This window comes from Cetorhinus maximus, chromosome 9 (genome assembly GCF_964194155.1).
Source record: "Cetorhinus maximus chromosome 9, sCetMax3.hap1.1, whole genome shotgun sequence".
In the NCBI taxonomy this organism is placed as follows: Eukaryota; Metazoa; Chordata; class Chondrichthyes; order Lamniformes; family Cetorhinidae; genus Cetorhinus; species Cetorhinus maximus.
Window position 1 is genome coordinate 14,176,284 of NC_135887.1, and position 12,625 is coordinate 14,188,908.

A 12,625-nucleotide genomic window follows, 5' to 3' on the forward strand; every position below is an offset into this window, starting at 1 on the left:
GGAAGTGTCTGCGAGTTGACGCTCAGCCTCTGCGAGGTAGAGGTCAGTGCGTCAGACAACAACAGCACCACCCTTGTCAGCGGGTTTGATGACAATGTCAGGGTTGGACCTGAGAGAACGGAGTGCAGCAAGTTCAGAGAGAGACAGGTTAGAGTGGGTGAGAGGAGCAGAGAAATTGAGACGACTAATGTCACGCCGACAGTTCTCAATGAAAAGATCAAGAGAAGGCAAGAATCCAGAGGTTCCTCATGTTGAGGTGCCCTCGTGGTCCTGACCTGCATCAGTGGTGCCCAACTTTACTGGTGAGGCTGCCTAGTCTCTGGAGCTGCTAGCCCACTGATTTAGCTGGCAGCATCAAGAGCCTTAAGGACAGCAAGACAGGAGATAGCCAATTAGGAGGCCACCTTCTGGAAGATTGTGATGCTTGTCTTGGTGCCTGCAAGTGTAGGCTCAGCATCCCCATTTAATCCTTCATCAGGGCCCTGAAGCCTGCAGGAAAGTTCTGCCCACTATCTTTAGATTCTAAGCACTTCCCAGTAATCATCAAATATAGTTCCAAAAAAATCAAAAATAATTATTAATACCATTTTTAATCATTTGCTGAGCTGTACATTTTAAATGCATATTTCCAGTTGAGTATTGTTTTATAAAGTTGTGAACAAAAAGTACGTTTACTGTAAGAATGAGTGAGAATATGAATTTTAAAAATTTAAACATTATTAGCATTTTATGTTTGAACACAATACCTTGTGGAATAAACAGGAACAATGTACAGCTGGCAAAATAAATGTTGTGACGATTGCTTCAAAATTAACATCGCCTAATCAAAAGTTTTGCATCAATCAACCCTGAAACCATAAGACTTTGATACATTAAGACCCTATAGTATTGTATTTCTTCCATAGCTGCTTTTGGGCTTTTACCACTAATTAGATTTTCAATTTGGGTCTTTGCAATATATGGATTTGTGCCAAAATTAAATCAGGATTAGATGAAATATTAGATTTAATTTTAATTGATTCCTTTGTAACAATAGAAGAATGTTGCCAAATTTTACAATTCATTTTCAAATGTTGAATTGCTAAATAAACTTTTGTGATATACCAATGTGTTCACCTCCCACAGCAACAAAAATGCATTACCGATAGGTAATTTAAATGTCTTATGAGCATGTCAGAGCATTTCCTGCATGCATTTTTCATTATAGAAATGTTGATTAAGTATTTATTTTCTGTAACCTCGTGAGCTTTTTCTCCCTGCCAGTTCTGAAGAAGGAAAATAGACATCCTTCGCAAGAGCCTAGCAGCTTGTACTTTTGAATCATTTGACTCTCTATCTCTTTCTAGTGGTGAAGGTACCTCAGAAGACACTGTTGATGGATGCTCTGAAAGAGGAATCGGAGATTGTTTATGATTTCTGTATGTGTAACCCACCTTTCTTCGCAAATCAGTTGGAAGCCAAGGTAACTCTTCTGTAATCATTTGCTTACAAAAATATTTTCTTAATACATATCATCTCTTTTCTTCCCCTTTTACATTCAGTAGTCCAGGCCTTTTGGACCATGCAGCCTTCCCACTGAATGTTTGTTGACCTCCACACCCATTATCGAATAATTATCCTGATCATTTTTTATAAATGATGTTTCAGATATTCTGTTGTCAGCCACCTCAAATGAATGATTCTCCAGTTTTCTTTGTGAGCTTCTTGCGTTCGTTCAGCTGGTTCCTCTTGATAATATTAATTGACCATCATCCTTTTTTAAACTTTACACCACTTAGTACCCAACTTAACTGAAAAATTAGCTATAATCCCTAAAAAAAAAAGTGCATATCCCAATAGCAGCAGTTGGTTGCATCTGTAAAATACATTTGAAGACTGGACTGATGTAAGGAGAGTAGTCTTATCTGCTGCAGGGAGAATTACAGTTAATGGAGTAGTGGGAAGAGCTTAGTATAATAAGTAAGGAGCCATGTTGCAAAACATATCTTCAATTTTGTTCATGGGTAATATAATCCATGCTTATTTCACGCAGTATCTCCATGTGTTAAACCACTAAGGAATAAATCGTTCACCTGCCTTTTTGTTTACATGGGGAACAGTCAACAAGGAGAACTCCTAATGAGGGAGAAAGGGGGGAAGTGAATAAAGCAATATGCATGTGTTATTTGATAAAATTAATATGTGTGTGCATATATTAGAGCCATTTAAAGACATAAGAAATAAATATAGAGAGATGTTAGCATAACATTCTTCCAGAATTGTAACAATGAAAGAGCAGTGAGACAGGAAGTTAGAATTGCCTGGATTAGAGCTCTGTTTTCTGAAGCTGCATGGTGTTGGCGGGACCCAAACTGAGCTTCAGCGCACAGGTTGTTGATGAGTGAGTATTGCTTGATGGCACTTCTATCACTGTACTAATAATTGAGAGGAGGCTGATGGGTAATTGGCCATGTTAGATTCACCATGTTTTTTGTGGAGAGGACATGTATGAAGAATCATTTACATTACTAGGTTGATGCAAGTGTCAGAACTGTACTGGAACAGCTTGGCTGGCGGAACAACTAGCTCTGGTGTACAGATCTTCAGCAGAACTTCTAGGACGTTGCCAGGTCCCAATCACAGAATCAAACAGTGCAGAAGAGGCCCTTCAGCCCAGCGAATCTGCACCAACACATGAGAAACACCTGTCCTACCTACCTAATCCCATTTACCAGCATTTGGCCCATAGCCTTGAATGTTATAACATGCTAAGTGCTCATCCAGGTACATTTTAAAGGATGTGAGGCAACCCGCCTCCACCACCCTCCCAGGGAGCGCATTCCAGACTATCACCACCCTCTGGGTAAAAATGTTTTTCCTCACATCCCCCCCCTAAACCTCTTGGCCCTCACCTTGAACTTATGTCCCCTCGTGACTGATCCTTCAACTAAGGGGGACAGCTGCTCCCTATCCACCCTGTCAATGCCCTTCATAATCTTGTACACATTACCTTTACTATGTCCAAAGCAGTCAGCCACTTTTTAATGCCCTGAGGAATAAACTGAATTACCCAGATTCTGGCATCTGATGGTCAGAACCTCAATAGGAGACTGATTAAGACCATCCCCTGAGGTACTTTTTGTGAGCACTTGAAAACACTTTAACCTTGTCTCTTATGCTCATTGGGATGAGAATTGGGATGTTCCTGGTGCCTTCTCTTCCACCAGTGAGTTGCTTCACACCATTCTTGACTGGAGGTCACACACACAATAAATTAACCTTAAAATGGTAAATATTTGGCATAATTTGTGTGTATATGGCTGTGGGACTACATATTTGTGTTATGATATCAGAACTCGCCGTATGCATGTTGACAAAGGTTTTAAAACTAGACCACATGCACATGTGCTTTATTGCTGGTTCACAAGTAACTTAACATTTTGTACTAACAAAATACGCTGCAGAATGGTTACTAACCTATAAATCTTAGTTCTTTGTGATTTGACTTGATTTGGTCATCAGCTGCAGGAAATTTATACTTTGTGAGCTGTCAGCTGAAGAGCAAGTGCAAGTGCCTTTAGAGCACCTGAGGATGAGCCTCAATGGAACGAGTGATATTTTCTCATCAATGACATTTTTTGTTCTTTATACGCAAATGCCCAATGTGTGCAAGGTGATGAATAAGAGGCTGCATCATCAATTTCATTTTCAGCTCTAGCTGATGGCTATATAAAGCAAGAAGGAAGTGAGTGTTAGCAAACCTTCTACTTTTCCTTGATTTTAATTGGTGCTTTTATTAACAGGGTGTAAACTCCAGGAATCCGAGTCGTCCCCCTCCCAGTTCTGTAAACACAGGTGGAATTACTGAAATTATGGCTGAGGGTGGAGAGTTGGAATTTGTAAAAAGAATTATCCATGATAGCCTGCAGCTGAAAAAGAGACTGAGGCAAGTGATGTGGGAAAGTCATTCTTTTCAATTACCATTTTACTGTGGAATGCAGACCCTGGGACATATCCTGAGATCAGTTATTGTATGTTTCAAGCTGTTACAACTTGAGTAAACACACATTCTTCACTGCACTATCCATAACATTAGGATTTATATCTTTGGTTGGATCTGAATTTTGCTGGCACTAACTTCATTTATGTGCACATAGCTGTGAGACTAATTTGAATGATTTGACGGAGACATTATTGGTTCCTAAGACCATGGCAGTGCAGGACATTGCAGCAAGAATTCTGCCATTCTACCCTGATGGTGGCATTTCTATGAGTTTAAAAGAGTAGATAGCCATCTCACCAGAATATTGCTAAGGTGCTGAACTGCTGCACATAACAGCAGACCAAACAAAAATGCCCGTTTTAAAAAAAAAAGATAGAAAACTTGTCACTACTTGTTTGATGCTCTTGGCCTGACTGAGATTGTAAATTAGTGTCATTCATTTTTTTAAATGTTTATCTAGAGTCACAATAAAACAACAATTCAAAGCAATTTTTAGCAAATATAATCAGTATAGCCTTCAGGTTGTAAAATTGGCATTGCATTGTGCAGAAATGCACTTCACCTCCGCTTTAGACATAACTTGTTCCTGGTCACTTCCATAACCTTTACAGCAAAAATAACAAAACAGCAACTTGCATTTATATAATAAAGCTAACGTAGAAAAATATCCTAGAGCATTTCACAGAAGGCTTATTGTAGCTTTGAAACAGCAGTTAATATTTGTATTATAATGGAAAGTATACATCAAACACTGCTGAAATCAAATGGAATTGAATCTGGAAACATTGCCCTTAAAAGATTTATAAACATCAGCTATTCAGCAAGATCATATTTAACTGAGCTTCATAAACTTGTAAAAGTTAATGCATTGTTTGTTGCAAAAGGTATTAACGTTTGCACTTCAGATGGATTTGAGTGGACAATTAAATATTTTCTCTTGCAAGTGCGAGGGCCAGTTAATTGATGTAACTGCTGGTTTTAGCCATAAGCTCTCGGACCACAGTCCCTGCTGCTAACAGCCGCCTTTGTTTTAATTTTTTGTTGAACTGTGAGTGGAGGAATTTATGAATCATTTTGTACATCAATGTGAAGTAGACATTATCTGTTACTAAGCAAATAATTTGTTCCCCAGTTCATTAGATAGCACCTTCTCTTTTATCTTGATAAAGGCTAATGAGAAAATTATGATTTGTGAGACATGCTCACCGAAATAAAATATTAAAATTTTAATGTATCATGGTAATTTTCCTTGATCACCACATGGGCACTTTTCCGCTTAGAACGCAATGTAAGATATGTCAGTCTCATTGTGATTGGATCATGGCTGTTTACTATTATGAAAGATTGAAAATAGCAAAATTCTGGAATCTCTAATAAAATCAGGGATCACAGAAAATACAAAATTCCAACAGAGGCTGTCACCTGAAATGTTAACCGTCTCTATTTTCAAATGCTTGACGGACTTGGTATGTACTTAAAGTATGTTTTGGTTTTTTGTTGCTGGGTCAAAATCCTAGAACTCCCTAACAGCACTGTGAGTGTATCTACACCACAGTGTCTGCAGCGGTTCAAGAAGACAGCTCACCATCACCTTCTCAAGGACGATTGGGGATGAGCAATAAATGCTAGCCTAGCCAGCGATGCCCACATCCCGTAAATTAATAAAGAAATGTCATGCTTAATACCTTTCGCACCCGGACATGATCTAAGTGACAGAAATTTGAAACCACTGTTGAAGGAAATTTGAAAACTTGCCTGATTATTACATCGTGTGACTCCAAATATTAATGAATTTAAGTCAAATGAACTGTATGTTACATGCTCACAAATTCTTTACGCTAATCCATCATCTGATAATCTACCTGCTTGTCAATCTATCATACAAAACAATGGAATAGAAGTAAAATTCTGTGGATGTTAGAAATCTGAAATATAAACAGAAAGTGCTGGATATACTCAACAGGTCTGGCAGCATCTGTGGATAGAGAAACAGAGTCAACATTTTGAGTGAAATATGACGTTGCGAATAAATGATTTTCAACTCGAAATATTAACTCCGTTTCTCTCCACGGATGCTGCCAGATCTGCTGAATATTTCTAGCACTTTCTGTTTTTTAATACAAAATGCTGGACTGAGATGACAGTCACAAATATGTTTTTGTTCAATTACAAATGAGGTGCACAGTGAGTTGATAATTAAAACACTATAGATTCCAACTTTGCCTTAATGCATATATCTTACTTTGCAAAACTGAACATTCCTCAGACCTAACTTTGGTTCCTGAATATTTCAGCAACATGCTATAATTGTGTGCTTAGAAAAGTATAATAGGATATATGATACAACAGTTTGTATATTTGTTAACTATTTCAGTTATTAAGTATAGTACATATTAAAGTAACTCATTAAACACTTGTTACAAAGCCGTCATTAAGAAGTCAGTTATTTTTCAGCAACTCCATAGTGTGTTCTAGAGCATTTTTTGTTTTCAGTTGACGTCTCCAACTGGCTGTTCTTGAAGGCAATTTTTAATTTCAGGAACAACATCACGATAATGAGAAATTGCACTATTCAGGGCAATGCAAAGAGAAAGCTGTGTAAGAGCAGGCTCTAACCCTTACTAGCATTTTGAGATGAACAGTAAAACAGCATAACTGTGGTTGAAATTTGCAAACGAACGTCTGGAGATCAATGAGTTGTGACAGAATTCTCAGATGTCAAACCCTTTCATGCCTGCTTTGCCTTCTACTCCAGTCAAGGTCTGTGACACAAATCTGTTGTAAAGCTTTTTATCTGTCTCATTCATTTGTTACTGAGAAGCTGCCTATTTAGGTCATACTATAGCAGTTTGCAGCTTAAAGCTGACGAGTAGAAATAATTTTACCAGTGAACTTGTACAGTTTAAAAAAAAGTACAGCTTTACAATTCTAATTATAACCTTTTTCTTTTTTAAAAAAAAAAGTAGTTAGCAGCAAATATGTGACTTTCACTCATTAATTCCTGCTGAAAGCTGTAAATCCTTAACTGATGTGATCATCTACTGTTGTCAGCTTTCTAATTTTGCCCCTGTTTTCTGACCAGTTGATGTTTTGACCCCTCAATTTTGTGCATTTGGTTGGTTCCTTCTGGTGCCTCATTCAAATGGCCAATTGTCTCATGTAAGAATTTACACTAAGTATTGGCAGCCTAGCTATATCACAGACAAGCGCTAAGCCGGCCCCCGCCTCCCTGTCTGACTTGACAGCCACATTATGCACTTCCAGTAGTGAGCAGTGGCTAAAGATAAGGAGTGGGAATTGTGGCCAGTATTTCACTCCCTAATGTAAGTTACTGAGGTGCCTTAAGCTCACGTAACTCCGCACACACCAAATGTTATGGGCATTCCACATCTACATGGTACACATTGAATAAACTCACTGAGCCATCAGGTTTATATAAAGTTAATAAATATTTGAAGCCGGGGAAGATAACAGGGTCATGTGGAGAGCACTGGGTTGTAGGGTTAGTTCTGAATTGCCAATTGCTATAGCAAAGAGCCACAAGGACATGATTGGCCAAATAGCCGCCTTTTGTGCTGTAAGCTTCTAGCTCTATGTTAAGCATAACTTGTATAAAATTTAGGATTCATAAGACAATACTGATGAAATGCAAAACTAAAAGAAAAATAGCTTTGATATAAATTTAGTTTAAATCAAATGTTAACTGAATTCACTGTTACTGTGCACCCACTTGCTCTTACACATGTCTTCTCATGTACTCATTCATTCTTGTGCACTCTTTCTTTTTATCTTCCATTTCACTTTGCACACATGCTTTGCTATTCATTTGATCTCAAGGCTGAGAAACGTATATAGGGTCAAAATACTCAAATGCCTCATGCTGCATAATTTCCACATCTTTCTTCTAACCCTGGAGAACCCAGCAGAATATATGTATGTAATTTCTGCTGCCTGTCAACTTTAGGTTGAAATGTCAACTACTGTCATGGCTTTTCAGAAAACTTAGTAAGTGTCACTGCCTGGTTACATCATCTGTCTCAAAAGCACATATTTCATTTATCGAGTAAATTAGAAAAATTTTAAAAATTGAACTAATGCCAGTTCCTGGCAATGGCTCTTTACAAGCATCATTCTTTCTCATCACATTTATCTTAAGAAAACATTTTTTGCTAATTATAAACCAAATCTTTCTTCCTGTCTTAGTGTCTTTTTCTATTTTTCTTTTTTTTTCTATTTCCTGTTTTCATGGACTTCTATATTTACCTTGTTATCATCTTCCCTTTCTCTTCATTACTGTTTATTTACATCTTTCTTTGGTTCTATGTATGTTTTTTGTGGTACTGTTCTAGTAAACTTCCAGCTGTGTTTTTCTCCATTTCCACGGTATAATCATTGGGTTGTTTCATTAACACATATAGCACATAGAACATTATAGATGCAAGAGTGGCAGATGAGAATATAATGTAAATTGGGAAGTGCTGGGGTGGGAATGGGGATTTGATGAACAAAAGGATTTTGAGGTCTAAGTGCATAAATAATTAAAAGCTACCTCACAGATGCAAGAAGCAACTAGAAGGGTTAACAGGATATTGGGCTTCATCACAAGAGTTTAGAAAAGTTAAAAACAGGAAGCACTACTGTGCTACTATTGCTGCTCAGACTTCATTCTGTTCTGTTTTGGTCATTCCATTTTAGAATTAGTCTCGTTATGATTCACACAGGAAGGTACTTGGTTGAAGAACCGAGCATTGAGAAGTTGCATTCATTTGGATTAGATTCTCTGAAAAAGAGATGGCTAAGGGGTAATCAAATTGAGGTTTTTAAAGAATTAAGGAAATTAACATTTTATCTGATAAGGAAATCCAGAATAAAGGTATATAATAGAAATAAGAAAGAAAAACTTGCATTTATATAGTGCTGTTTGTATTCTCGGTATGTCCTAAAGCTCTTCAGAACCAATAAAGTACTTTTTGAAATAGTAGTCATTGATGTGATGTAGGAAAATTTTATTAAAGCAGTTGAAACTGAATGCAGGAAATATTTCCTTGTACAGCATTGTGAGAACATGGAACACGTTGCCCAACAATGCCATGAAGGCAAAGTCAATTTATGGGAAACAGATCCTTGTGGATTATGGGTATTAAGAATTGTGGAGAAAAGGTGGGGAGTTTGAATCAAAAAATGTTACCGTGGCTAACAAAATGTTGTCGCAAGGCAGAGCTGATTTTCCTGTGTTGAAACATATATGTATATTATATATATATCCCCTATAGTATTTCAGACAGATATTCAAATTTATGCTTAATTTTAGTTAAATCATAAAAGACAGAACTGCAGTCTACTCAATTCAAAGTTTCATAATTCACATTATCTAAAGTTTTTAAGACTAAAATATCACTGCATTATTTACATTGCTTAACTCAAATTATTGGATAATTCAAATCTTAGTGCAAAATAAAATTTTGAACTAACAACAGCAGACAGTACCAAAAATCTTAATCACCAACACTGTGGAAAGTTTTCAGAGCATTAAGTTAACTGTCAAGAACCCAAAACAGGTGATGGACAGATATATTGAGAAAGATCATCAACAACTTTCATGACTCACTAGAAGGTGGTGTTAAAATAATTTCCTTCTTGGCAAACAGCTTGCGTATTTCTAATGACCCTTCATAGAGGATCATCTAAGAACACTTTTACTGGAGGGTGCAGAGTAAGAAATAGGAATGGTTAATAGAGGTTAATAAGAGGCTTTTGAAGGGAACAAACAAGGAAAAGTGGTTAGCCGAAAGCATTCAGGACAGCAGGGTCAAAGCGACTGACAGATCATTGCCAGTGGACAGATCATTGCCATTGGAGAATAGAGGAAAGGAGGACTATGCAGTAATCCTGGCCAAGAGGATGTGGGTGTACAGTTAGAGCAGTTCATTTGGCATGGTAAGCAATCTTGGAACATAGGAATATGGGACTTAGGAGCAGGTGTAGGCCATTCAGCCTTTTGAACTAGCTCTGCCATTTAATAAGATCATGGCTGATCTGATTGTGGTCTCAACTCCACTTTGCTATCGGCCCCTCATAACCCTGGACCCCCTTATCTATCAAAATTTGTCTAACTCTGCCTTGAATAAATTCAATGACTCAATCTCCACTGCTTTCTGTGGAAGAGAATTCCAAATACTAATGACCCTTTGAGCAAAGAAATTTCCCCTCGCCTCTGTCTTAAATGGTGGGAGTTTAGAATTGAGAATTAGGGTCTAGAAGTTGGTAAAGTGGGCAACCAAGAACCAGTGAATCTTGAGAAGGACAGATCTTGTTTGGAATATAAGGTTTTTTTGCAATGAGGATTAATCCAGCCTAGTTCTGAATTGACTAAGTTTGTGGAGAAGAGGTTAGTAATAAAACACTGGAGAAACCTGTGTGGAGGTAATAAAAGTATGGACCAATGCTGCATGTGCTAATGAAAAAGTTGCATCCCAGAGCGTGCAGGTGAGAAGATGAGTTGGATTTGACCATGTTTATTTAAAGCTTTATAGCAATTAAAATTATTCAATGATGCCTTTCAAAAGTTGTAACCACTGAAATAACAGGTACAAACTCACTGGTATGTGATTTTGTATCTTGTTATTACAATTATCTAATTTTATATCTAATTGGTCATTTTTATTGAAGTGGCCTGATCTATTGTAGCCTAAAGGATATGTATCCAGGCAACAATCTGTACAACTTGCATTACAATTTGATGAAGAAAATGCCTCACTTTATGGATGGGGAAAAAAATACATAAAGGAATAAAGGAACAGATGCTGAGCCATGGTGCGAGAGATAAGAGTGAGCAAAAGGTTGGTCAAAGATGAGGCTTTTGAGAAGTTTTAAAAGGTGGAGAGGCACTATAGTTTAGGGCTTCCATTTCAGTGAGTAGGACCGAGGCAGCTGGCAGAACGAAGGGAGAATGGAGCACAGAAGGCCAGAGAAGGAGGACAAATGGTTTCAGGTGGTAATATAAGGCTAGAGGAGTTTGTGGAGGTAGAATGGCACAAGGCTGTGGAAGAATTTGTGGATAAAAAATTTAAAGCCTATTGTGTAAATACCACATATAGAAAATGCATGAAAGCAACTTAAGCTACAGAAGAGTGCAACCTTAGGCAACAAAATTATTTAATGTACACCCATTTGGAACCTCACTTATACATGATGTTCATTATTTGTGAAAATTATTCTTGGGATTGGAGCTTTGGCATGGGGCACCAGACGAGCTGCTACAGTTAGGCAGTTGAGATTTGAGATGTTCACTTGAAATTATTAAGAGGTGTGCATGACATTAGAACAGATGCTGACAGAGCAGTCAGTGATTTGAATCTTTGAAATGTTGAGTGGCAACAGTGAACAAAGACACAAGTTGTGACTGAAACATAGATTTTCTGTGGACTCATGGTCCCATCCTTTCTTTCTTCGTTTCTCCCCCATTTGTTTTCCTGTTGCTTGAAATCCCTTGAGACTCCTCTGGATATTTGCTCTACTTTCCTTTATGGTTATGGTGCTTTTGTGTTGGTGAGATCTTTGAGAATGTTTATATGTACAAGTATTGACTCTTTCAAAAAAAATTAGTTTAGCAACAGTCTGTGAAACTGCTCCCCTGAATGTACTTTAAATAAAATTTCCAGCTTGGCATTCTGTGTTTGATTCTGCTGTATTACTAGAACTAAATCAGAGGTGTGAAATAAAATTGCTCCTTCTTTTAACTCCTGATTTTGTTGTATCAGTCAGTTGCATGTACAAGTGTGGAAAGTTCAGAAACAGTCTTGCTATGTAGCTCCATTTTTGAAATGTTTGTATATTTTGAGAGGGAGAATGAGAGTTAGAGCATATGGGTGTCCTCTGATCCTGATGTTTTTCAGTCCAAATTGGGGGCAAACCCAATTTCTGCTCTACATTGAGCCATGAGGGTAGGGATGGAAGGGAAGGGTTATATATTATACTATAAATCCTAAAATTTTAGGAATATATAGAGAGGAATGTTTGTTGTTCTATGAACCTCTAACTGTCATGGCAAGTATATGACGCAAAATAAATTGACAATTCTAATTGGTTCATTCGGAAGCTTGGTGATGTGATTGAGTCTGATTCTGTGATTTGATTGGTCAACCCACTGACATTTTCTTAAAAAAAAGTTTAAAATTTTCTGTGTGAGAATAGCTTCCATTATAAATTCCTGTGTCCACATTCCCCTCTGCAGGTGATGCTCCGTCACCTCCATTATAAGAAAGGTATAATAATTACATGACAAGTTTACATAGGTAGTTTTCATTAGATATGAATACAGATGTTGATAAAGGAAAAAGCATATTCAGACCTAATTTTTCAGTAGATTGAAGATATATAAATAACAAGCACCATGTTGTCAGTGTGTAAGAGTATAAGAAGAGTCCAAGGAATGGCTAGAAATTGATGTGCATTAAAGAGAAATATACATGCAGAACTTACTATCTCAGTTCTTTAAGGTGGGGCATCTTGGATAGTATTTCCTTGCTAACCTGATTTCCCTATTTCTAGATGGTACAGCTGCATGTTGGGAAAGAAATGCAGCTTGGCTCCTTTGAAAGAAGAACTTCGACAACAAGAGGTAAGAATTGGGATTTGGAGGGG

General features: G+C 37.4%; 1 protein-coding gene across 7 annotated transcripts in view; it reads left to right on the plus strand.

Annotated features, from left to right (window-relative positions):
* The window catches only part of mettl16 (methyltransferase 16, N6-methyladenosine), a 107,579-nt gene that overhangs the window by 66,366 nt on the left and 28,588 nt on the right, over positions 1–12,625 (plus strand). For all 7 annotated transcript variants that reach the window (XM_078548096.1, XM_078548095.1, XM_078548098.1 and 4 more), the window contains exons 5-7: positions 1,347–1,462; positions 3,783–3,925; positions 12,533–12,602. In XM_078548096.1, the coding sequence (XP_078404222.1) occupies positions 1,347–1,462; positions 3,783–3,925; positions 12,533–12,602 (329 nt within the window). The remainder of the gene's footprint in view (positions 1–1,346; positions 1,463–3,782; positions 3,926–12,532; positions 12,603–12,625) is intronic.